This window comes from Dermochelys coriacea, chromosome 3 (genome assembly GCF_009764565.3).
Source record: "Dermochelys coriacea isolate rDerCor1 chromosome 3, rDerCor1.pri.v4, whole genome shotgun sequence".
NCBI classification, from domain to species: Eukaryota; Metazoa; Chordata; order Testudines; family Dermochelyidae; genus Dermochelys; species Dermochelys coriacea.
The window spans coordinates 205,901,391-205,928,063 of record NC_050070.1 but is presented as its reverse complement, the minus strand read 5'-3'; the positions used below and the strand labels follow the sequence as shown (position 1 = coordinate 205,928,063).

The window sequence follows — 26,673 nt, the reverse complement described above, 5'->3', positions numbered from 1 at the left end:
CTCGGGCGGGCGGTTAGGGGGCAGCGCAGAGCAGGCGCTAGAAAGAGTTCCCGGGGGAGAGAAGGAGGGGAACGGGACGCGCTGCATGCTGGGAGTTGTAGTCTCCGTGTGGGGGAAAGGGACGCGCATTGCATGCTGGGCGCTGTAGTCCCAAGGTGAGAGGAGTTGTGCGATATGGGACACCTGTTTGGGGCGTCCCAGTCCCGGGAGCGCCTCCTCCCAGCACTCCCAGAGCGTCGCGGATGTTCCCTCGGGCGCGGTGCGTCCCGCGGCCCCACCGGGTCAGCGCTCAGAGGAACCGGCCACGACTCACCTGGGACGCAGCGGTTCCGCGGCAGCCGCTGGGAGACGCGCAGCCGCCGTTACTGTGGCAACGACCCGGGCGACGCTGCGCGGGGTGAGAGGTGAAAGATCAGGGCGGGGGTCGGCGGAGCTCGGGCTCAGAGCGGCAGCAACATGGCGTCTACGGCGGCCGGGAAGCAGCGAATCCCCAAAGTGGCGAAGGTGCGGGGGGGGGTGGTCCGTGCTGGGCGGGTGGGGAAATTACCCTGCCCCCAGGCACCCGGACACGGGTGTGACCGAGCCCCGCGGGCCGACCCGGCGGTGAGGGGGGAGTAGGATGGGAGGGGGGCGCCCAGGCAAAGGAGACGGGGCTGGGGGGGTGGCTGGAGGGGGGGCAGAGTGGAGGGAACCGGGGGAGGGTGAAAGTTCTCGGGGGCCGGGGTGTCTGTGGGAGGGGAATTAGGAAGAAGGGGCAAAGCGGGGGATGGAGGGAATTGGGGGACCTGTGACCACGGGTTGGGGGACCTCGGGGGTGCTGGGGAATTGGGGGGACCTGTGACGGGGAAGCTCAAGGCTGTTGAGGAATTGGGGGTCCTGGGGTCGGGAGGGGGGGCTCAGGTGCCAGGGAATTGGGGAGCTCAGGGGTGCTGGGGAATTGGGGGACCTGTGACTGGGGGGTGCCCAGTTGGACCAGAGTGGGGAAAGCGGGAGAGGAGTCGCTGGTGCGAGTCCTGCTGGAAATACTGTAGCTTTTACATAGTACTCTGCTGCTAGTTTTCTGCAACACGGAGCATGAGCCTAGCTATCGTTGCGGGGGGCGGGGGGCCTCCGTTTTAGAAGCAGCCCCACTCACTTGCTTTTTCTTTTTCGGTACAACAGTGGCATGTGTTTTCCCCTACTCTGTGACGGTTCTCATGATTGGTGCTTGAAAACTAACTTATCTGATCAAACACATACCGGTGGACCATGATGGGATGGGACGCTTCTTAGAATGGTGGCACATCCTTGTTTCATGGAGGGGAAAAAAATGTTTGTTATGCTGCCCCTTTTCCTCATCCCATGGTTCCAAAGCAGTTGGAAACTTCTGCTAAAATGACCAGCACTTAAATGATGAACAGTTGTAGGTATTTAAGATACAAAAGGTCAGTTTGTCCCTCTCAGACCTACTGGGCAAAATTCAGCCCTGCTGCACTGACTTACACCAGGATCTGAATGTGGCCTATTGTTGTGCATGGCCCCTAGGGAAAGTTTTCTTAACAATTAAAAAAGTCAAAAACACTTTTTTTCAAATAAAATCTTAAATATTAAGGAAACAGATAAGACCACCAGAAAAGTCCTGGTATGGAGTTAACACAAAGCACTATTTCCATTCAACCAATTTATGATGTTTCTTTTAAAAAGCCAAGTCCAGATTCCATGTACTCACAATTTCAAAGCCATTTTTAGTTTAAAGAATGTGAAAATAACCCAACCTGGTGGGGTGGGGGGAGAACAAAGCTGAACTGAAGGTTACAGATAAGTTATCCCAGCTGTTTACTCTTGGAAAAATGGTACCTGGGAACCACTGATGTTGTTACAGCACAAGTAGCAATGGGGAAGACTGCAGTGTACAGAGGGAGGGTATTTTAACTGCCATCAAAATTCCCATGTTTTAATGGGGAGATGGGAGTGGAAATGATCCACAAAACAATTTCCTATCCCATCACCTCCCTGTAAAATTAGGAAAGTATCAGATGTATTTTTTAAGCTATATTTTAATCACACTTAGTAGCTGGCAACGAAGAGCACTGTCTGATCAGCCAACCCTCTCAGTTTGATGGGTTGTCTGACACCATGTTAAATACCTGAGCTGTGTCTATGCTACAGCTGCCAATGTTGCTACCACTGGTGGAGAATTGCGTGTCTTTAAATGTAGTCAAGTTATGGTGATTTTCAGTCTTTATGGTTCAGAAAGGTCATTTGAAGTAATTTATCAAAATAAATAGTCTTGGAAGGATTAGATTTTAATAATGTTAGCAATCATTAGTTTTCCCTTCAAGTAACAAGCAGTTCCCATCATTAATAAAGTTACAGAGAAGGAAGGTTAAACATGTTGCAGTCTCTCTCTCTCAATCGGGTAATAATTCATGAATAGAGATGCACATTTACCATGGCATTTTTAAAAATCAAGTCAGTAGTCATGGTAAGTGTAGTAAAAAAATCACAGATCACTAAATTTACTGTGACTGCTCCCTAAATTTTGATTAACAAAATAATGCCCCTCTCCTTACCCTGCAGCAGCACCCTCTGCTTCCAGCATCGCAATCCTAATTCCAGTCTGGTGTGGAGGGGAGCCTGGGGAGCAAGTTCACCTCTCTGTTGTGGCCTCTGGTCACGCCAGGCTGGGCCCATGATCCTGCTCCAGGCATTGAGACCTGGCATGTGCGGTTGCAAAGCTGTTCAGGATTCTTCTTTCCACCTCCCCCTTTGGTCAGGTGGGCCAAACCTGAATAGCACTGCAACCCTGTGCACCAGATCACAGTGCCACTCACTGAAATTTGTGCCTCCCCCACCCCCGTCATGACAGAGCATCCAGGGTGGTCAAACCTGAATAGGGCTGTGACCTGGTGCGCCAGGTCACAATACCCAGGGCAGGGAGCCAGGCTCAGCCACAGGAGCTGCTGCTGCTGCAGGGAGAGTCATGGACATGGAAAGAAGTCACAGGCAAAGGGCGAATTCATGCTATCTGTGACTTTTTCCTCTCACAGTGACAAACATAATCCTGGAGTAGTGACTGATGATATAAGATTCTGAATCTCTGCTTCTATGGTCATTATTTTGACTAAACACAGATATAGGCAATGACCATACACTGAGTTAAACTGTGGCAGACACTTCACCTCCTTGGTGCCCCATTGACATTGCTGGCGCTCCGAGGCCTGCATAGTTCCCCACTGAATGCAGTAGAACTCTATGTACGCACAGGGGCTACTGCCGTGAAGTTCTGGGCCAGTTAAGGGCCTTACTAGATTTTTAATTTCCTGCTAGTGCAAACTCATCCACATTAATTTTTTTAAAAATACTTAAAAAGAAAAGGAGGACTTGTGGCACCTTAGAGACTAACAAATTTGAGCATAAGCTTTCGTGAGCTACAGCTCACTTCGTCTGAAAGCTTATACTTAAATAAATGTTAGTTTCTAAGGTGCCACAAGTCCTCCTTTTCTTTTGCGGATACAGACTAATACAGCTGCTACTCTAAAAAATACTTAAATAAAAAATTATTATTGCTATGTGTAGCATTTCTACCATATCAACATATAATCAGTTATTTATTAGGCAGTGATCCTGGACTTGGTCCCCACATGGGTGCCTTCTACACCCACACGGAGCACCATTGACCCAAACAGACCATTCTTTGCAAGCTAATCTGACTTTCAGCAGGCTGACCAGAATTGTGAATGTCTAAAACTCTGATCCTGCAAACACGTGTGCTTTAGGGCTGACCAGAAAGAAAGAAGTCCATTTCATGAAAAAAATTAGTTTCAATATTTGGAAAAAAATCCTGACCATTCAAAAGTGAGTGAGTGCGAGCAAGAGCAAGCACCCCTCTTTGAGTAGCCAGTGCCCAGTGGGTAGGGCACTCACCTGGGATGTGGGACGACCCAGGTTCAGGTCCAGGTCCCTGCTCTGCCCGATTTAGTACTTTGTCTACCACACTATAGAGCAGTGGTATTCCATTACATTTTCTGTTGGACTGAATAAGGCAATGTCTAAATCTTGCCAGGTCCAAGGGCTCTTCTGGTGTTTGCTCTGTAGTAAACCTGCTACTGGCCAGGGGTCACATCTTTAAAGAGTGGTGTGACGGATATTATTTATTCTCAAAGTAAAAGGTTAAGCATGCCAGTGGACAGTAGTACAACAAAATCTTGCAAACATATTATGCAAATACACTAATGCTATTTATTATTATCATGCTATTAATGTTAATTCTATTACAACTATGACATTAAAATTAGAAGTTAAATCTCACAGGAAATTAATGGACATCTAATTTCCCTTTCTTATTGCTTGAAGTGTTGACACTCTTGCACTGTTTCTTCCCTCTCCCTGCACACCTTCCCAAAAAAGTACTGCACAGTCAGTTTAACTTGTGAAAGTACGTCAATTACTGATCACTTTATGTTGCATAAGCATTTGATTAAGTGCCTGATTAAAAGTGTATCACCATAAGTTGAAATGTATCAACACAGTCTAGTTCCACTTGTTTAAATGTAAATGAAAAATTTCTAAATTTAATACATGGCATTACTCATAGATTCATAGACACTAAGGATCAGAATGGTCCCTTCTGAACATCTAGCCTGACCTCCTGCACAACGCAGGCCACAGAATCTCACCCACCCACTCCTACGAAAAACCTCGCCTATGTCTGAGCTATTGGAGTCCTCAAATCGTGGTTTAAAGACTTCAAGGAGCAGAGAATCCTCCCTCAAGGGACCCGTGCCCCATGCTACAAAGGAAGGCGAAAAACCTCCAGGGCCTCTTCCAATCTGCCCTGCAGGAAAATTCCTTCCCAACCCCAAATATGGCGATCAGCTGAACCCTGAGCATATGGGCAAGATTCACCAGCCAGATACTACAGAAAATTCTTTCCTGGGTGGTAAACATAGGGAAAATAAACTGAAGTGCATCTGCCCAGTTCCCATCAGTTCTACCCTGTTGCCTTCTGCCATCTGCCCAGCGGTCCCGTCCACACAATATATATATATATACACACACAGGCCACAGTTGTGCACTGATTGGGCCACGGGTTGAGAACCACTGGCCCAGCCCATCCTGCTTCCAGCCTCACTTCTGCTCCTACTGGGTTCTTCGCCCCCCTATTCCAGGCCAAGGGGAGGGCGGCTGCAGTGGTATCCCTCTCCCTCCTCCTTCCAGGCAACTCCAGGGCTTCCTCCCCCTCCCACCCTGCTCCTCGGGCTGGGTGTTATAGGGAGGGAGGAGAGTAGAAAGGAGTGAAACTACCTGAGCTGCAGCGCTCTTTCTGCACCCTTCTCCACCCTTCCTGTGAGCAGGGGTAGTTCCCCCCACCCCTTTCTGTGAGAATAGGCTGGGCTCCTGAGGGGCAGGGGAATGAGCGCCACTGTGTCCCGAGGAGCTCTAATTGGCTGTTTCTGAGGATATGAAGGAACAGCTAATGCCCAGCAGTGGACCAAACAGAAATCCCTGGTGGCAGGATCTAGCCTTCGGGCTGCCAATTGAAGACCAATGCCATAGAGTTATTCTCTCTCACTCTGGCTCAATGGATATTTAATTTATATAAAGTGGAACAGCTCCAACAGGAGATATTGAGAGAGACCCATCTAAGAATAGCCAATACTCTGGTGGTTTGGGCAATCAGCTGGGATGTGGGCAACCCAGGTTTAGGTTCCTGCTCTGAATACATTCCAAGTGAGTGCTCTGATCATTGGGCTATTGGCTATTCGCTATTCTGGTTGAGTGTTTTTTCTGATTTTGACCAGAAATTCCATCTGGGACCTGAAAAAACTTCCCAGTGAAAGCATACATTTCCGTGAAACATTCTGGTTTTGACAAATCAGCATTTTCCAGCAAAAAAAGTATCTTAACAAAATTCCCACGCAGTTCTGACATGTATGTCCTTAGCTTTATGGGTGTGAATAATCCTATTATTCAATGAAACTACTCGCATGCATAAAATTAAGTATATGAGTGTTTTCAGGATTGGAGCCTTACTCTATATTCCAAAAAAATGTAGAAACGCCTGGCTTTATACTTTACTTTTTTCCTCTAACAGATGATATTTATGCTTTTTGTAGTTGTGATATCTCTAATCCAATCAATAGCTTTTATGATATTTTTTCAGAGGTATGAGATCAGCCTGAATTTGGCCCCAGTTTAAACTTTCTACTGCTATTACAGGTTTTATAAACGCTTGGGTTTAGAATGTTTACACTTTTTTTTGAAAAGCAAACAGTTTTTAAAACAAGTGATTATTGCTCTTCAGTTTTAAAGCACAGTATGGTACTGAAAATGTGAAACAAAAGTTAAACAACCAACATTGGTTTTCATTGTCCAAGCTGAGAGGAATGCTAAAAGTAAAGAAAGAAAAGTTGGATTTTAAAAATTCTTTTATGCTTAATATCAAGGAGTTATCAGTAACATAGGTAAAAAGTAAAATTGTCTGTGATATGATTTTACTTTACAGTATTTTTAAAAAATGAGGATATCATATTCCCAACTTTACATGTCATCTGATAAACTAGGGTTTTCAAATCTATTTTCATATTTAAATTTTTTCCAAGGTAGGTGGTCACCTCTGTCCCAGATATACTTGCATGAATACATGCCTAGGACTTGTTCCAACATTTTCCATCTTTTTGCACTCCAGGCAGGGAGCTTCTGAGTTTGACATTTTTATGGGGTGAAATGGACACAGTAACAAGTATATTATATTTGCTGTTGCTATTTCCTGTCTGTTTGTAAACTCAGTTCTGTTTATTTCTCAGCCAGTCACCAAATCCTACTACTTTGTATATTTCACATATTAAATCATTGGGTCAACTCACTTTGGGTTTTTTTGGTATTTTATGGCCGTAAATAAATATAAGATGACCACAAAAAAGAAATGTTTTCTTCTTCTAAAGGTGAAAAACAAAGCACCAGCAGAAGTACAGATCACAGCAGAACAGCTGTTAAGAGAAGCAAAGGAGAGAGAACTTGAACTTCTTCCACCACCTCCGCAACAAAAGATCACAGATGAAGAAGAACTAAATGACTACAAGCTTCGCAAAAGGAAGGTAAGTGCACAAGTGATTTGATGCTCCTGTACAGTACTAAGAAGCTAGCATATTTTTAAACTTTACTGAATGTTTTCATTCATTCTTCATTAACTTCAAAGAGAGAAAATAGATATTCTGTGGTTTTAAGGTAAAAATCACAAGTGGCTGTTTAAGGGTACTTAATCTGTTCCCTTTAAACAATTAAATGCATAATTTTTTAGAATTTGGATTTAGTAGCAATTAAGAGTACAACTTATGATTTTATATTGGAAACTGTATTTATACTGTTAATGAGTCTATTCATATGTGCTAGAATCTTGAGAGGTAGGCTATAGAAAAAGGGAAGAAGAGTAAAAATCAGCCAGAGAGAGAGAATAGGGATGTGCTGGCTGCTGCTTCCCACAGCTCCCATTAGCCGGGAACAGCAAACCGTGGCCACTGGGAGCTGCAGGGGGCCATGCCTGTGGACAGTCAACGTGAACAAAATGTCTCGTGGCCTGCCAGTGGATTACCCTGATGAGTCGCATGCCGAAGGTTGTTGACCCCTGGTCTTTAGTGTCTGAATGCGTATTGAAGCTACTCTCCAAAGGGATTTGAATTTAGATTAGTGCGTAGAGCCCCTAAATGAGGATTAAGGCCCTGTTGGGCTGAGGGCTATACAAAGGGTTCTCTCTATTCATACCTATCTGTTAGATAAGAATGATACTGTGATGTTAGTTGGACATAGGTTGGGAGCAACCTGTAACACTGAATGTGCCATCTCTGGTGCATCAAGTTGTGGAAATGCTTTGTTATGGAACTAAACACTTGCCTTCTGACATTTGGTCACATACATACGAGTCATAACATACTTAGTCGAGAAGAGGTAGAGTTCCTAGGCGTCTCTTATGACCTATAAACTCTAGTAAAATATGCACGTTATAGACATTTAAACCATTGGGAAGTACTAAGTGACGGCATGTCTGATAAGATACTTGCACCAAGTGATCAGTTTATAGCCACAAAAGAATGAATGTGGCATGTCCAAATGAATATATTTTCAGTGTTGTGTGTAAAAAGTGAGCCCCATAACTTCAATTAATGTTACTATTAAAATATATCAACATAGGGTTTTTAAAAAGAATTTTGAATGCTGTTATTGTTAGTCCATCGGTGTTACAAATGGACACAGGCTCACAGCTCTTCTATTATCTACATTATCACAACTCTAGCTATATTTTTAACTGCTCAAGTACATGACTTAGGAAACCTCTTATTCATTTTGATCTCAGAGTTAAGCTATTGTAACTTCTGTTTAAACTAATTGTAATATGTTTGGGATTTTTAGTCCAATCTATTGATATCTTGTTTTTGAGTTATCAGTACGTCACTTTTGGTTTATAATGGGATCTTTTTGCACAGAGAAACGTTTTACTTTTAAAAATAAATGATAACTTTCTTCTCAGACCTTTGAAGATAATATAAGAAAAAACAGAACTGTTATCAGTAACTGGATAAAGTACGCACAATGGGAGGAAAGCCTAAAAGAAATACAAAGGTAATTATGAAGATGAGCATTTTGCACTTCAAGAATATGTGCAACTAATACTGTCAAAATCCTTGAACTGCATCATACATGCATTTACTTCAACAACGTTGTTTGTTTTCCAGAGCTCGTTCCATCTACGAGCGTGCTTTAGACGTGGACTACAGAAATGTCACTCTCTGGCTGAAGTATGCAGAAATGGAAATGAAGAACCGCCAAGTTAACCATGCCCGCAATATCTGGGATCGAGCCATCACTACCCTCCCCAGGGTCAATCAGTTCTGGTGAGTTTTCAGATAGTAAAACTCACTATTTCACCTCTAATAAAAACAATTGATCTTTCACTCAGTGAAAAAGAAAAATGTCTGCGTGTGCAAATAAAGTCTTCAACATCTCTAGTGTTGCAGTTTTCTTTTTCTGAGATTCTGCAAGCTAATAGTAAAAAGACAACTCGCATTATTGGAAAGTTACCCCCCTCTTTTCCCCCCAGCCTCTTGGATTGTAATCTCACCAGGGTAGGGGTTTGGCACAACGGGGCCTCTGGACAATTCTGTGATGCAAATAATGAATACCCCCAAAAGAGTTACCTATAAATAATAATTTTGTTAAGTACATTTCTAAATGGTTGTGTCAATGATAACTCTTGTTTGCCTTTTTTAAAGGTACAAATATACTTATATGGAAGAGATGTTGGGGAATGTTGCTGGAGCACGTCAGGTGTTTGAACGCTGGATGGAGTGGCAACCGGAGGAACAAGCTTGGCATTCCTATATTAACTTTGAACTGAGATACAAGGAGGTCGAGAGGGCACGCACCATTTATGAGAGATATATCCTTTTTAGAACAGTGAGTCTTGCACTTATAGTTAGATCCACATTTTACACTTAATCGTTATCCATCTTAAATGCCCATGAATTTGTATGTGACTTTTCTCCACTTTAATTGTAGTGTGGGCAGCAAACACTGCTGATACTAGGAGTACACATGGATGGAAATTTGAATTTACCACAGTGAAATTCAGTTAAATGAGTATAAGTGTCCTGGAAGAGCTTGTAATTTAACTGTGCCACAACAGGTGTATATTTTTGGCTTGAAAGATGCTGACAGTTTAAGCACTGTAACCAACAACAACACCACAACACGGAAAAACAGTGAATGTTGCAAAGCACTGCAATAAAATTTGGTGGGTCACATATGAGAGAGCTTTGGAAGTTTGCATTTAAAAATTGCTATGAGGTAGAGGGTCAATTATCTTTTCTTAGATGATTGCCCCTCCTTACTGTCAGTACTACTAAAAGTTTTTCCTCCTCCTCCTCATCTTCTATTTTCTCCTTTTTTATTCACTATTTTTCCTTCCTAAAAACTAAAGGGCCTGAGTCTAAAACCCCGTGTGTGGAACACCTCTTAACCCTCCTCTTCTACCTCTTGGGCATGTTCTTTGCATGATTCATCTTTAACTATTGTTCTCACATGATCCATGGTCATGTGATCCCTGGGAAGAATGGAATTTGAAATGGAGAAATGTTGCCATTTTCTTAACATTTCTATACTTGTCATTGTGCATCCTGATGTTAAGAATTGGATCAAGTATGCCCGCTTTGAAGAGAAACACAGTTACTTTGCCCATGCAAGAAAAGTATATGAGAGAGCAGTGGAGTTCTTTGGAGAAGAACATATGAATGAGCATTTGTTTGTCGCCTTTGCAAAATTTGAGGAGAACCAGAAAGAAGTAAGGACTTGCTAAAGTGTATTGAACGAATATAAAAATGCAAATTTCTTGTTGAATGTTGTCCTCTGTGCAATTTAGAATTCTCTTTGGCTGTAGTTTCTCGGCATCTTAACTGAGTTCTTCATACTCGTGTTCAGAATGTAGTAACAAGGAGGTTGTTTTTTTATATTTGCCTTTTGTTGATATCAAGGGAAACTTATTCTCTGCTTGTTAACTTGAGCAAGATACTATTGCTTGCCATCAAGAGACTTGGGCCCTGATCCAGCAAACACTTTTGCACATGAACTAATGGGATTAACTCAGTGGGAATGCTCACATGGGTAAGTTTCTGCAGGATCATGACAGGAACCCTGCAAATTTGTTGATATCCACAGACCATGTATGTGAATTGGATGCGGATACAAATTTTGTATCTGCACAGGGCTCTAATCATGGCCTAAATTTGTCTTTTTACCCAATACATGAGAAACTTGCAGGGATAAAAATGTGTCCCACCTGGAGCGTTAGTAACAATACGCTAAAAACATCCTAAAAGTTATTAAAAAAAAAAAAAAAATCCACCCACTAAAGAATTAGCCTGAAACTTTAAGCAAGAGAAGAGAGTGTGGGGGATCCAACACAGGGAAAAAATAGGACCCCAAATTAACAACATTTTATAGCTGGTATGAGCTGGATCTTCAGCTGGTGTATCAGCATGGTTCTACACTCACTGATTCCAGCTGAGAGTCTGGCTCAGTACCTACTTTTCTGCACAGATTTGCGTACCATGTTTCTCATGCTAACTCTTAATGTTTTCTAGTTCTGGTATACACCAGACACCACCCCCTTGTTGAGCTTTTGTGATAAGCTAGGAGGCTAGGGAGTCTAAAGAACCCTGTAAAGATACGCTGTGTCTCATTGCTCTTGGTTTAAATGTCAGATTTATTTTTATAAAGCATAAACTGGAGATAAGTTTCATTAGGAAAAACGGTACTTAGAGCCAATGATATATTACATAACGTCTTAGTGTACAATTTTCCCTGGTTGATTTGATGTATCTTTTAGATTCCTTCTGTGTGAACCCTGCTTACCATAAAACATTTCCCCATCAAAACATCCTTTTATCTCCTACCAATGATCCTTGCTTTGTCAGATTTCCAGCCCCTTAGATGTTACCATGCAGTTGCTTGTTGTAGGTTTTTATTTGTAGCGCAAGGCAGGGATTGTGGCTTATTGTTATGTTTTTTTTTTAACATTGTTGTATGATGATTGTTGACTTAACAGCAATATGAAAAACAAGTTTTGCATGTTACTATTAATTAAAATTGTGCTAGCATCTAGAGGCCAATCAGATTATGACCTCATGGTGCTAGATGCTCTACAAAGTTCCTGCCCTAGAGAGCATCTTAATACGTGTTTAAAGCTTATGCACTTACTGTGCAACCAAGTAGTCCAGAGTGTGTTTCTGCTGTATTCCCCATTTCATTTTCTCTCTATAGTAACCCACTGAGGCATCTGCCTCTCTGGTTTTCCTGTATATTAGGTAAAAGGCTTTCTCTCTTCCTCTCCTTGGGCCTGCTCCTGCTCCCATTTAAATTAGTGGCAAAACTCCCAGTTACTTCTGTGGTGCAGGATCAGATCTTTGCTGCCTATTTTTTAATATGCCAGTGGCTTTTGATTTTGCTCCTTTCTTTGATAGCAATGCCATGCTATGCAGTGTAGAAAGCAAGTAATATAGTAGCTTAATTGATGGTGGTAATAGAATTATTCCAAGTTTTATTCTTCACAGAGTTCATGAAAGAATGCATGTTAGCCCTGTGATTAAAAAAGTCATTTATATTTGAAAGTTCCTATGTACTCAGTGAGCGATTGAAATATCCTTTACCTTTAGCAAACTAATCTACCACTAGCTATGGATTACGGGGACCGGAAGAAAGGAGATGTTTTATAAAATGTAGTACAAATCACTTTTATTTGTCATGTGTTCATGTTTTCAGTTTGAGAGGGTGAGAGTGATCTACAAATATGCTCTGGATAGAATTCCGAAACAGGAGGCCCAAGAACTCTTCAAAAATTACACCATCTTTGAAAAGAAATTTGGAGACAGAAGAGGCATTGAAGACATTATTGTCAGCAAAAGGAGATTCCAGTACGAAGAGGAAGTGAAGGTAAGTGTTGATCTAGAGGCTTACAGATGTGTAAACATGCTTAGGTACACTTTCCAATCTCCAATGCTGAACGAGGTTCTCATGTGTCTCATGGTATTGAGGCACTGCTTTTAAAGGACATGTGTTGGTCATATGAAATCATTGACTTTTTAGTTTAATCGTAACTTATCTGCAAGTGATAACAGTTTATCTGGAGCTCCTCATACCGCATTTAAAACGTCTACCTGTTGGATTTAATGGGAATTGGGCTACAGGGGATACGTCAGTTGAGTGGGATAGATTCAATTCCACTACATTAACTATAGAAAGTGTAACAAAAACTAGCTAATCTTGGGTTTGTTTTTTTAAATGGTTAGAACTGCATACTGGCTTTAAAGTATTTAATGTGTCTCACTGATAGTTAAACCTGACAGCTCTTTCCCTCTCATCTAGAAACTTAAACATTCTGGGTATTTATCAGCTTTGGGGTCTACGCTTCATGATATCAGTGTTTTGGCCCTTAATTTGACATTCTGAAATTACCTGCTAGGATATGAATTGAATTTTTTCTTTATCCACCATGGTGTTGCCAAGAAACTGATGCAATGGAAGAGTTACATTTTCAAATTTTTAAGTGGAAAGATTGAGGGAAGGAATGAAATTAGTTTTTGATTGTCTTCCCCACTTCCCTTAGTACTTGTAATATCACATAGACTGTGACGCCTGCCTGACAATCCAATTAGTCAAATATAAATCAAAACCAGGATTTTGTTCCTTTGGAACATAGTTACTATATTTGCAAATTGCACTATTGCTGATAGTCAGTTATTAGATTTAAGTTTGGTTCGTATACTTGTCCACAGACATTTACAAAATATCTTAGTTCTGTCTAAATATGTTTGGGCTGTGGGGGGAAAATCTGGCATACCCGCTTTCTATTAAATGTGAGTGTTGAATTGCTGAAGCCATACAATGGTGACAATTCTTCTCCCGCTCTAGTTTGTTCATTTAACTCTCATGAATCTTTGATTGAAATCTGCAAAAATGCCTACATGACTTAAGACACTCAAACATTTTTACCTTTCATTAATATTTCAGTGATTAATGTAAAAAAACCTAGATGTACAAGTTTACAGATTTACACAATTCTGCTTTAAACTATAGGGAGAGTTACCTGTGTTATAATTGCATTAATGAAACTGTCTCCTATCCCTTTCCGGAAGGCTAATCCCCACAATTACGATGCGTGGTTTGATTACTTGCGGTTGGTTGAAAGTGATGCAGATCCCGATACCGTACGTGAAGTTTATGAAAGAGCCATTGCCAATGTTCCACCAATTCAAGAGAAGAGACATTGGAAGAGATACATATATCTCTGGATCAACTATGCGTTGTATGAAGAACTGGAGGCAAAGGTAAAAACACGAGTCTCCTCTTTTTCCACATCTGTCTGTGACTTACTAAGTTGCGGTCTGGTTCTGAGTTTCTTATTAAATAAGCAAAATATACTGTCATTTGATTTCAAAACTGAAATGGGGTTTGACTTTCTAGGTAGAGTTATTGTTTTTTTTCTCTGAAAAATTAAACTTTCTACTTATAATAGACATTTAAAATTATATGCTTATCTCTGGTAATCTGCCATGAATTGAACAGTCATTTTGCAGAAGTACGCTCTGAAGTTGCTAATGGTACATCCTTCAACATTTTCCCCAATCCATACAGATAACCTGTTGGTATAGAAAAGTAGAACCAAGCCACCTCAGGCTTAGCTAAATTACCCATGGCAGGCTGTTGTCTGAACTCACGTTTTGTGGTAGCATTTTCAAATTCAGTAAAAGTACTCTTTAAAAATGACTCTCTTGCAGGGAATATCTGAAATCCTTCTTACTCTGGCCTCAGACATTGAGTAAATGATATAAATTACTGTTGGAAATAGAACCTTCTTTTCCATGTTAATAATCATTTTGTAGTTGCTCTAAAGTTTTGTTTAATATGATTACATAACATCTTAGTGGGAATGTTTTTGTAGAAGAATAGCTATGAGGGTAAAAGGTCTGTAACCCTTACCATAATGCTTTGGTCTAAAAAGTGGTCTGTACTCTTGAATCTAACATTAACTCTTGAAGGGCCAGCTTTTTAGATTTGTGCACACAAATGGGTGGGCAAGTTGTGTGTATTAAAAAAAATTTTTAGTTTGCACAGTTCTAAACATTTAGCCTTAAACCTGCTCCTCCACAAATTCCTTAGTTCCAGTAATGTTTGTGTTGAATAGAATATTTAACCCAGCTTGCTTGTCCTTCCAGGATCCAGAACGAACCAGACAAGTATATCAAGCATGTGTGGAACTCATTCCCCACAAAAAGGTATGATTTTTCTAATGGGTCCAGTGCAAAACCCAGAATGGTTCAAAACACACTATTCAAAATCCTGAAGATTACCTACCCCTGTACTGCCCAGGTCTACATGCTCATCCCTGGTATCAAGAGATCAATTGGACTGTTCCCTTCTCAGTCAGCAGGGGATACAGGACTCAGACCCACAGAAGTGGGTATGCTGGTGATTCTGTGCACAAGTCATGTAGTCTTTGCTCTGGAATATGAGTGAGAGGGTTACTCTGGATTTGGATTAGGTTCCTTTCTAGCATCATGTTAGATATAAAAACACTACTTTTTCCTTCTCTGCATTTTGTTTTGCCTTTTATGAAATGGATTCTAGTCCCTTATTTAAAAAAAAAAAAGGGAATATTTTAATCAGTAAATAGTGCCTACGTGGGCATAATAGAAATCTGGTAGGCGTTTATGGTGTATGAGTTACAGCAGGCCAAATGACAGGTTTCAGAGTAGCAGCCATGTTAGTCTGTATTTGCAAAAAGAAAAGGAGGACTTGTGGCACCTTAGAGACTAACATTTATTTGAGCATAAGCTTTCGTGAGCTACAGCTCACTTCATCGGATGCATTCAGTGGAAAATACAGTGTGGACTGTATTTGAATGCATCCGATGAAGTGAGCTGTAGCTCAACAAAAGCTTATGCTCAAATAAATGATAGTCTCTAAGGTGCCACAAGTACTCCTTTTCTTTTAGCAGGCCAAATGTGTTACTTGTATTTCCTAATATAGGAATTGTGGAAAAATACCCCAACAACTACTTCTTTTCTCACAACATTAAGTTTACATATTATTTCACCCTTGTTACAGCAATCAAAGTACAGTCTAGCATATTAATGACTTGCTTAATATTGTCCCCATACAAGCCCTGTTTCCTCATTTAATGGGGAAAAAATTTTTAAAGCGGCTACTAGTGCAATAGAGAGAAGATGCTATTCTGCTTCACAAAATGGAACTTGTGACTTAGTGAAAATGTGGATATACATTTTGTTTTGCTTTTAATTTAAAAAAGTTTAATGTTGCAGTTAAAGAAGAATCTTCCATGTATTAGCCTGGTCTATTTGGACTCAAGACTTTACATTTTTGATTTTCTTTTTTCCTAGTGTAGATAATATAAACTTGATTTGTTTTGTAAGAAGAAATTACTTTTAGTTTGTGTGTATATGGAAACAGTTGTGTGTCAGTTCCTCGTCCCTTGTGGCATTGTCCTAATCTATGCATTCTATTAGTTCTTAAAGACATATCTCAAAACCCTTAATTTGCAAACAGTAGCTTTTTTTTCTTCCTATGGGAAAAGAATTTCTGCCAGTCACTGTCATGGGTTCACTCACCAGCGCAGCACCTCCTGCTGGCCATCACAGGGATTAGCTCCGCTACCCTGTGCGCCCTCTCCTGGTGGTGCCCTGCCCATTGTCACCACCACCTGCTAACTGGCTTCAGTCCAAGTATTACAGCATCTTCTTTATGACTCGGCCCTCTGGTCATGTCACTATCCTCATTTTCCCCCGTTCTGGGGGTGGTATCTCAGTTCTATAGTTAGCTACTTCTTCAGTGGCAACAGGGGCTGGACCCAGGCCCACCCACTACTCTGGGTCCCAGTCCTCTTATTCCTCTTATGGCTGCATCTTCCTGGCCCCAGTACCTTCTTCAGCCTTCCTCAGGACACTCAGTTGCTCAGTCCTGGAAGCTAACAAGGAGCTCCTCTTGCTCCATGGTCTCTACCAGCAGTTGCTCTGTCCAAGGTCTCAGCCTGCTAAAGATGTAGTATTCACTCCTTGCACTTCTAGCACCAATTGAATCTGCTCTGCTGTCCTGCATCTCCCTTTTATGTGAGCCAGCTGGGCTCTGATAGGCTGACCCGTAAAGCTTCCCTCTAATTGGCTGCTTCCCGCACAGCCTCCCTAGGGCTCTATTAATCTCTTCTCTGCCAGTGTGGGGTGAACACCTTATCAGAGTCATGAATAAATTGTTTTTGTCATGATAAATTGTTTTGGATTGTGTAACATTCACCTGTTCATCAGAATAATAATGTTAATTCAAATAAGACTATCCATGCAGTTACAGTAATATTACTTGACTCTACACAGTCAGTAAAAAACTGAAATAATTTCTGAAACTACATAAGTAGCATTATTTGCTAAGAATCCATCTAAGCCAAATGTGTCTTGATTTTTTTTCTTCCAGTTTACATTTGCCAAAATGTGGCTGTTGTATGCTCAGTTTGAAATAAGACAGAAAAATCTTCCATTTGCCAGAAGAGCTTTGGTAAGTAAAGGAAGACAAGAGGGTAATTACTGAATTGTGTTTTAGGAAATTAAGAATTTTAGGGGTAACAAGAGTTGAAAGAATTTTGAAAAAGTTCTCTTGTTTACAACTCATCTAAGCAAATCATAATGCCTACGCCTATTGGAGAGCTGCATGTATCCCATATATGCTTTTGTACGAATTTTAAAGGCAGGCATGGCTTTGTTTAGAGGTTTGGATAATAGCTGGAAGTAATGGAGCTCCACTTGTTTCAGCTGGAAAGCATTCGGCTGAGAAGCCAGAGAATCAGCTTTCTGTGCTTATAGAGCATTAATTGGTATAGGAATTGAAAACATTTTAAAACCACCCTTGATCTGTGAGAACTCTGAGCATCCATGTAACAGGCCTTGTTTCCTGGGAGTTTTGAGTGCAACATCCAGAATATTAGCTAAAGCGATAGTAGGGGATTTGGACAGTCTCTTAAGAAACTGCATCAAGCCCTTTTACCGAATTTAGGAACACACTAGTGCCTCTTCAAAGATGGAGTTGGCTTTGACAGAAGACCCTTTTAAATGAAAATCTCTCCCTTTCCCTCCACTCTTAATTTTCCAGTAGTCTTGGTTAAAAACTGAGGCATTTTACATGTGACTGAGAGAAAACTAGTCTGGTAATGACTGAGTCACTCTTCTTGGTGTGAGGAGACATCTGTTTCTTTGCAGATAAAGCAGATCAGGTTGGTTGTATTTTACAGTGGCTGAGCAGGCTTGGGAGTAAATATGAATGTCTTCTTTGGCTGAGAGTGTGCTAGCTTGATTGCTGAATTGCTGGGGGAGCTTCACCGGCTGAGCTGGACTCTTGCCCTTGGCTGGTAAAATGAAGTAGAGGGTTAAGTGCACTGTGAAGTAGTTAATGCCTCCCTGCAGGAGGACAGTCTGCCATCTGTCCTGTGCGGCTGTTAGGGCTTTGCTCACGCTGCCATCTCTTCACATTGGCAGTCTCACCAATTATCACTGTCTCTAACCTTCCCATTTGGGGGTAGGTGATTTAGTAGGTTCTAAAGAGGTAGTTGTGATCCCATTTAGAAACCTTAGATTTCTTTGATCCTTTCAAAGACCTGTTTTTGATTTGGGTATGTTAGGGAAACTGTGCTTGTTTTCGATTGAAGATTTTTTTTACATGCACGCACACTCCCCCTCCGCTCCCCCCCTCCATATGTGAGACCATGTGGAAAGATAGTGAGGCTCCTGTTTTTGAGTTGTCATCAGTATGCAGATGACATGCTATTCTGGCTCATTTTCATGGACCCATATGGTGTGGGGTCTTGCTTTCCCAGTATTTGTGTGAGATTAGGACTTGGATGACAGCAAATTGGAGTTTAATGTAGATAAAACAAAAGTAATGGTATGAGAAATGGAGGAAAGAACTGGGTGGGTGCAGCATGGGTTGTCATGTGTTGGAATTGATGACTTGAATGCTAATGCTAGCTTGACTTATGGCTTCCTTGATTTGTAGTGAGTATATTGATAGAAAATGCACAAGAGCCACACACGTGTAAGGAATGTTTTGTGGGGGCTGTTTTGAGGGAGTGTGTGGACTTTGGTGTAAAAAGTCAGTTACATTAGCTCATGGGCAGAGATTAAGGTACTGGGTGCATTTTATAAATATATGAATATTCTTGCCTTCATTGCCTCCCTCAAAAGTGATTGGGGAGGGGTGTGAGTTTTGTTCTTCCAGTATAACAGTCTGATAATGGCTTGCCCTATCTTCCCTGTCCTCAAGCACTCCTATCTGAACCTGTTTAATCTGAGAGGTTCTCAAACTATGAATCACAGAACGCTACCTGTTGGTTTGCCATCATGGCTGGGCACATGGTGGTGGTGGTTCTACTTGTTTTCAGCCCCTAAAGTGAATTAAAAGGAGCTAAAATACATTCAGTACTTTTCTAAGCTTACCTGTCCTGGTAGTTATTATTGTAGACACACAACGGCGGTTGTGCAAGTGTGAGTAGGAGGGGAGGTGGTCTCTGAGACCATATTTATTAAGATCTGGTTCACACTCTGAATATATTTATGGACCCCTTACCTGGGGAATTAGAAGCTGGAGCCATCCTTTGTCTGTACGGTGACAGTCTCAGGACTCAGAAGATGAAGCATTCCTTTGCGTAAGCTCATTTTTGAGTGATGTCGTCTCATGAAGAAACGTTATACACGTGAACACTGTCTGCAACAAGTTATACTTTTTCTGTCTTCAGACCACTTCTTAGATACTTTATGCACATATTAGTTTTGTAATGATCTGGTTGAATCATTACTAGTTAGATTTCACACTAGTCCTGATTGGAGTAATCAACAGAAACTGTAGCTAAACAAAGATTAATTTAAACGCTAGTACTGAACAGTAAATGGACATTGAAAAAAGCATTTCTTCAGAGAGATGGCATAAGCAGTTAGTTTTTTTCATTTTACAGGGAACATCTATAGGTAAATGCCCAAAGAACAAACTATTTAAAGGCTACATTGAACTGGAGCTCCAACTGCGGGAGTTCGATCGCTGCCGGAAACTGTATGAAAAATTCCTAGAGTTCACACCTGAAAACTGCACGTCATGGATTAAATTTGCTGAGTTAGAAACCATTCTTGGTGATACTGACAGAGCCCGGGCAATATACGAATTGGCTATTGGTCAACCTCGGTTAGACATGCCAGAGGTAAGGGGGTATATGAAGAATTCTGCATACACACTGCATGGTTTTTGGGGGGGAGGAAATCAATTAACCTGCTAATAGAGGAGTGGGCAAACTTTTTGGCCTGAGGGCCACATCTCGGTATAGAAATTGTATGGCAGGCCATGAATGCTCAAGAAATCAAAGTTGGGGTGTGGGGTGAGGTGGGGGCTCTGGCTGGGGGTGCAGGCTCTGGGGTGGGGCCAGAAATCAGTTCAAGGTGTGGGAGAGGGCTCTGGGCTGGGGCAGGGAGGGTGGGGTGCGGGGGAATCAGGGCTCTGACTGTGGGCTCTGGGGTGGGGCTGGGGCTGAGGGATTTGAGGTGTAAGAGGGTGCTCTGGGCTGGGACTGAGGGGTTTGGAGGGTGGGAGGAAGATCAGGGCAGGGGCTTGGGGGCACAGGGGGTGGCTCAGGGGTGCAGGCTCCAGGTGACGCTTACCTCAAGCAGTTTCCAGAAGTAGCGGCATGTTCCCGCTCCAGCTCCTCCGTAGAGGCGTGGCTAGGCGGCTCTGTTGCATGTTGCCCCATCTGCAGGCGCCACCCCTGTAGCTCCCATTGTCCGCGGTTCCCGACCAATGGAAGCTGCTTGGGCAGTGCTTGGGGCAGCATGCAGAGCAGAGCCCCCTGGCTGCCCCATACATAAGAGCCGGAGGTGGGACATGCTGCTGCTTCCGGGAGATGCACAGAGCAGCCCCAGACCTTGGTCCCCCGTGGGAGCTCGAGGGCCAGGACCCGCAGGCAATACTTCGCCCACCCCTGTGCTAATTAGAACATAGGACTTGTCCATCAGACCAGTGGTCTATCTAATCCAGCATCCAATTTCTGACAGTGCTCAGCTACATTTTCAGCAGGTGGTATATAAGTCCACAATAAACAAGTGTGGTGTAACATGCCTAAGGGAATAATTTTCTAATGTAAGCAGTTTGTGTCTGTAGCATGAGAGTTGACACTACTTGTATCTCATCCTAGCTAGTATAATTGGGTATTCTATATGTGTCTAATTCTTTTCTGAATTCTTTGCCTCAATATCTTGTGGCCATGAGTTCCAAAGATTAACTGTGTATTTATTTATTTTTTAAATTATTGCCGTAGTATTTGATATGAGGTTGCTAGAGTCAGGGTTGCATAGTATCAAGTTTGCTTTATATATTATTTTTATATATATATAATATATATATATATATATAAAGTGTATATACACACACACACACACACGGTACAATACATACATTTGTAAAATAAAATAGTTCACACTTTTGTTCTTACCAGTTTAGATGCTTTGGACACTACAGCTTACCTGTCTATTTCTGTTGCTTAGCACATAATGGCTTTTCTACAGCTGTACTCCAGTATTTTGTAGTTTTATCCGTATATAGCTGGTCAGTCTTCTAAGGTATCTTCAAATAATTTGTTACTTATAGGATGTGTCTGTTCAAGTTCTCCACATTCTCTCCTCATGGGCCTAAGCTATCATTGATAAGCTAATTATATACAACTACATCCCTCCTTCTTTTCATAGCTAGAATGTTGTCACTCTCCAGTTCCAATTGCCTCAAGTTGAGTACCGCAATGGCAAATTAATGTCTCCCCCCACTTATTTCTATTGCTCACCTTTCAGTTTGGACAATAATGCTCCCATTACTGAGATGGTGTCTGTTGAGCAATTTATAATCCACCACATTTCTCATTATATTAAACGTTCCATGTAAGTGTAAGCAGCTCACAAAGCCACAAGTTTTGCCTTAGAGCAAAAATCCCAACCCCCACATTTGTGATCTTGTGCTTCAGTGTCTGAAATATCAAGGGTGGTCTTCCAGCATCCTCTCTTCAACCAGTCCAAAAGCAAGCAGAGCATCAAACGTTCACCTCTTTGAATTGTTTTTCTGACTCTTTGCCTCTTAAATTTCTTTTCAGCCTCTTTCCTCCATTTAAATTCTGATGATTTGATGTCGTCACTTTCTCTTGGAACCCCAATGTTTCTTTCAGCCCAGAACCAGTTATTGATTCGCTTGTTTGTGATAGTGGTTTTTGGCCGTTGTCCTGTTACCCTTACCTCTAGAGCTATGGATTAGAGGTGATATTATGTGTGACAGTAATACCTAGAACTGCCTTAATGTTGAAAATTATTTGGCTACCTTTCTGTTCGGTAACCTCTATAACTTCTTAAGGTTTGTATTATGAAGTGCATTGAACCATCATAACTTCAAGATTTTGATCTTAGACTGACCCATTCTCTCTCAGGTTCTTTGGAAATCCTACATTGACTTTGAAATTGAGCAAGAAGAGTATGAGAAAACAAGAAACCTTTACCGCAGATTGCTTCAGCGGACACAGCATGTCAAGGTAATGTTTGTGTACTCACAACTGATCGTACATAAGAACGGCCATACTGGGGCAGACTAAAGGTCCATCTAGCCCAGTACCCTGTCTTCCGGCAGTGGCCAATGCCAGGTGCCACAGAGGGAATGAACAGAACAGATAATCATCAAGTGATCCATCCCGTCACCCATTCCCTGCTTCTGGCAAACTGAGGCTAGAGACGCAATTCCTGTCCATCCTGGCTAATAGCCATTGATGGACGTATCCTCCATGAATTTATCTAGTTTTTTTTTTTAAATCCTGTTATAGTCTTGGACTTCACAACATCCTCCGGCAAGGAATTCCAGATTGACTATGTGTTTGTTTTAAATCTGCTGCCTATTAATTTCATTTGCTGACTCCTAGTTCTTGTGTTATGAGAAGGAGTAAATAACATGTCCTTATTTACTTTCTCCACACCCGTCATTATTTTATAGACCTCTATTATATCCCCCCTTATTCATCTCTTTTCCAAGCTGAAAAGTCCCAGTCTTATTATTCTCTCCTCATACAGCGGCTGTTCCAGACCCTGAATCATTTTTGTTGTCCTTTTCTGAACCTTTTCCAAGTCCAAAGATCTTTTTTGAGATGTGGCAACCACATCTGCACACAGTATTCAGGATGCGGGCGTACCATGGATTTATACAGAAGCAATATATTTTGTCTTATTATTTATCCCTTTCTTAAAGATTCCCAACATTTTATGTGCCAGAGTCAGAATCCTACATTGGGGAAAGAATCTTAGTTAATTTTAAATTGCCATACCACTGAAGTAGCTATCAACATTATTCTGTGGGGACTTTTGTGACTCAGGGCATTGGGAATAAGTAAGGGAAAAGGTTAGTATTGTGAAATGATTCGTTTAGAGATAAGAGATGTCTTTATAGCTTAAAAAAGGATCACTCTGCAGAAGCCCTGGGTTACTAGCACTTAAAGACAGCACTGCTTCTTTTACCAGGTTTCTTAGGCTTCCCACATTTGAACGATTATCTTGACAACCCCACGATGGCTATACAGTTAATTTTAAAAAAGAAAAAACTCAATCAGTTCTGCAGAAGCACATTTGGTCTTCTGAGCAGCCATGGCTTTTTTTTTTTTTTTAAACTGCTCAAAAAATTGCAGACACTGTGACAAACAACCAGCCTTAGCAATGTGATTTAGATCTATAATTTGACTAAATTCAACCAGGTTTATTATGACCAAAAATAATTGCCACCAGCTAACTAAGTGGCTTACAGAAAATGAATTGGGAGTGTTAATCCCATTTCTTATGGTCAGGCTACAAAAACTGGCAGGAAATTGAGTAGAATGCCCAAAGATGGAGTGAACCGAAACACTAGTCTTGCCCCTCTTATAATTATGTAGGGTCTCTAAGATCGGATTTGATGCAAGATTTCTGAAAAGATGACCTTCAGCCTTTTTGAAATCAGTTCCTTCTTTAAAAAAAAAACCAAACATTGACAATGGTACTCTGCTGTAAAACCAGAATATTCTTCAGTACTAAAATGGGGCCTTAGCCAAATCTTACTCCGACATGAGTTTTGTCTAGCTGGTTGTTTATAAAGCTTGAAAAAGTGCTGAAACTAACAAATGGTTTCCAGCTTGGCCACATCCTCCTGGTTTTTATTTTAATGACATTTTCACAGTGAAATTTCCATTCTATTTTGCTCTGCTTTTCCCCTAGGTATGGATCAGTTTTGCTCAGTTTGAACTTTCTGCAGGAAAAGAGGAGAGCTTGATAAGATGCAGACAGGTATATGAAGAGGCTAATAAAACAATGCGAAACTGCGAAGAGAAGGAGGAGAGACTCATGCTTCTGGAATCCTGGAGAAACTTTGAAGAGGAGTTTGGAACAGATTGCAATAGAGAGAGAGTAGATAAACTTATGCCAGACAAAGTCAAGAAGAGAAGAAAATTAAAAGCTGAAGATGGGGTAAGAGTAAAGGGTGGGAAAATAAAATGCCACCTACAATCACAGAAAGATGTTTGTGTACAATACATTAAACTTAATGTAGTTAAACTATATGCATGGTGTTATTTCTGAGAATAAAGCTAAGGAAGTATATTCAAGCTATTCAAATCTCTGTTCTGTATGCATTCTCCCTTTTAGTTACATGTAAGAGAAGCAGCAACATTAATGGGCAGTGGACTCCATGCCCCACTGATTCCTTAGTTTTAGCAGTCATCTAATGAATGAAGAATAAAAACCTCAGTTCTGATTTAGTCCTTATTGCCATGCTTGTTAGAGGGGAGTATTCGGAGTACTCCAGCAACTTACTGTGAAAGCATGCGTTCAGACAAAATAAACTAACCTGTGGCTTGTACTTTTCTTTCCTAGTCAGACGCTGGCTGGGAGGAATACTATGATTATATCTTTCCAGAAGATGCTGCCAACCAGCCCAACCTCAAATTGCTTGCTATGGCTAAACTTTGGAAGAAACAGCAACAAGAAAATGAGGCTGAAGAGATGGCTCCAGACAAAGACATTGATGAGAGTGAATCCTAACGCTGCATTTCTCTGCCGCCACCTCCCCTCTGGGCATTTGATTTTTGTACAGTATTTCATCGGTGATTGACTGAATAAATGTATTTGAGTAACTTTTTAATACTACTAAGTTGTTAGAAAAGCTCCAAGCAGGTGACCTCTTTCCTAGGAGACTGAGGATCAACCTCATTTAACAATTTCTAAATTCTCCCTAAATTCCTTTTCACATTTGCTAATCTCAGTAGCTGGAAATGGAACACTTACAGTCCAGTTGTTTTCTAAGCCTTCTGAAGGGGAGCTTAAAACACTTTCATTGTATTCCAGTGTGTAGATATTTAACTCACTGAAAAAAATTAACATTTGCCCACCCTCTCTCTATCTTTAAAGCTAAAAGGTCAATTTGAGTTTAATATTCCATTCAGCTAGAAGTTCCTAGGGAGGTATTGGACTAGGGCCATGTCTACACCATGGGGGTAAGTCAACCTAATTTACGCAACTCATGAATAACTTAGCTGGAGTCGACATAGCTTAGGTTGACTTACTGCAGTGTCTACACCATGCTAGGTGGATGGGAGACATTCTCCCATCGACTTACATTATGCTTCTCGTTCCAGTGGCGTACCGGAGAGCAATCTGTGGTCGATTTAGAGGGTCTTCACGGGACCTGCTAAATTGAGCCCCAGTGCATTGATCGCCACAGACATGCCCTGGAACTCAAAAGCTGCATTCTACTCCCAACTGTTGCTTTGTAGCCCTACGGGAAAGGTCATTTCACCTCTCTGTAAAACAAGGGTGATACCTTCAGATGGAAACTAGCTTATGTCAAATGCATCACATTAGACTCTAAAAATTGGCTTTTTAAAACTTCTCTGCCTCACCCTTTCCCTAACAAAGGCAAAGCTCTTGAACATCTTTGTAGATTTTAACATACAACAGTAGGCTGCAGGATGACTGGAGCTCCGCATGTTAACACACAGCTGATTCTGTTCTCTTTGGACAGTTTGATCTTCTCTACAGTTAACACTAACAGTGCTTGAATGAATGTCATTACTTTTGTAGGGGCAACTTGGAGGGGAGTTGAGGAGTTACTGACCCTTCTGTGCTTCAAGAAGCCAATCTCCCATTTGTTCCCTACTTCTGAGGAAAGAGGCTTATTTCAATGATCAGACTAAATTCCATGCATTACTCAAATCTTTGTGTGGAGAAAGTCTGGGAACACTAATTAGCTGCTCCTGCTCACTTCTTATTCCTGCCTCTCACTAAACAGAGCAAAGCACAGCTACACAGTATTGGAACAAATCACTCCTGCAGCACACCAGCCAAAAACATTGTGAGGTTCATATGATTAAGATTTTAGCCTAGGCCTGCATCTACCTCCTGCTTCAGCAACAGAAACTGCCAAACACACATTGCCCTACTGCTCTGCTTTCCACTAGCTTTCTGGGGCATGCAAGCCTTTGGACCTAGCTAAAGTTACCTGAAGAATCCCATCTGATCATGACTATCCACAACAAACTGTGTTCTGATGGAATCACAGACCTGTTAATCACATGAGGGAGATGTTCTAGAGCTTTCAACTGAAATGCAGTCCCTGAAAACATTAGAGCACCCACACAAAACTTCTGTCAGTTGTTTAACTTTCCATCAATTACAAATCTGCGAGGAGGAAATGTTAAAAGTACTGCTCCACCACTGCGCTGAGCACAGTATTAAAATAACTAACTAGACTGCAGCCTTAAAGTTTTCGTTTTTGATTAGAGGACTTGGTAACAAATGGCACCACCTTTACTGATCTCAGGACTTTTACAGGCTAAGAGAATCTATCTTCTGTAAAGAGCGAATACATTTAATTTTTTTTTTTTTTACAATTTTAGAACATTGCTGACTTACCTCCTATAATACTGTACAGTACACACATAGAACTGGATTGGCCTAATCAATAACTGATAGGCAATATCCCACTTTCTGCCAAAGCTGATTTTTAAATGAGAAAACTAATTAAGGAAGGCTACAACAAAACATGTGAATGTGACATAAA

General features: G+C 41.4%; 1 protein-coding gene and 1 long non-coding RNA gene across 2 annotated transcripts; both read left to right on the top strand.

Moving 5' to 3' along the window:
• Positions 1-376: 376 nt before the first annotated feature.
• Positions 377-24,756, top strand: CRNKL1 (crooked neck pre-mRNA splicing factor 1). Its single transcript, XM_038394605.2, has 14 exons — positions 377-504; positions 6,927-7,079; positions 8,507-8,598; positions 8,712-8,870; positions 9,249-9,415; positions 10,137-10,315; positions 12,292-12,462; positions 13,665-13,856; positions 14,745-14,804; positions 17,011-17,091; positions 19,538-19,777; positions 22,034-22,135; positions 23,835-24,083; positions 24,489-24,756. The coding sequence occupies exons 1-14, from the start codon at positions 457-459 to the stop codon at positions 24,654-24,656; spliced, it is 2,061 nt and encodes a 686-aa protein (XP_038250533.1). The 5' UTR covers positions 377-456; the 3' UTR covers positions 24,657-24,756.
• Positions 10,342-12,116, top strand: LOC122459594. Its single transcript, XR_006280393.1, has 2 exons — positions 10,342-10,635; positions 11,794-12,116. It is a non-coding gene; the product is annotated as an uncharacterized LOC122459594 (long non-coding RNA).
• Positions 24,757-26,673: the final 1,917 nt, after the last annotated feature.

Bases quoted from the DNA above. Each gene is read 5' to 3' on its own strand.
- CRNKL1 (XM_038394605.2), top strand. From the start codon at position 457: ATGGCGTCTACGGCGGCCGGGAAGCAGCGAATCCCCAAAGTGGCGAAG. The intron at 13,857-14,744 runs GTAAAAACACGA...TTGTCCTTCCAG, and splicing joins ATGAAGAACTGGAGGCAAAG to GATCCAGAACGAACCAGACA. The intron at 22,136-23,834 runs GTAATGTTTGTG...CTTTTCCCCTAG, and splicing joins AGCGGACACAGCATGTCAAG to GTATGGATCAGTTTTGCTCA.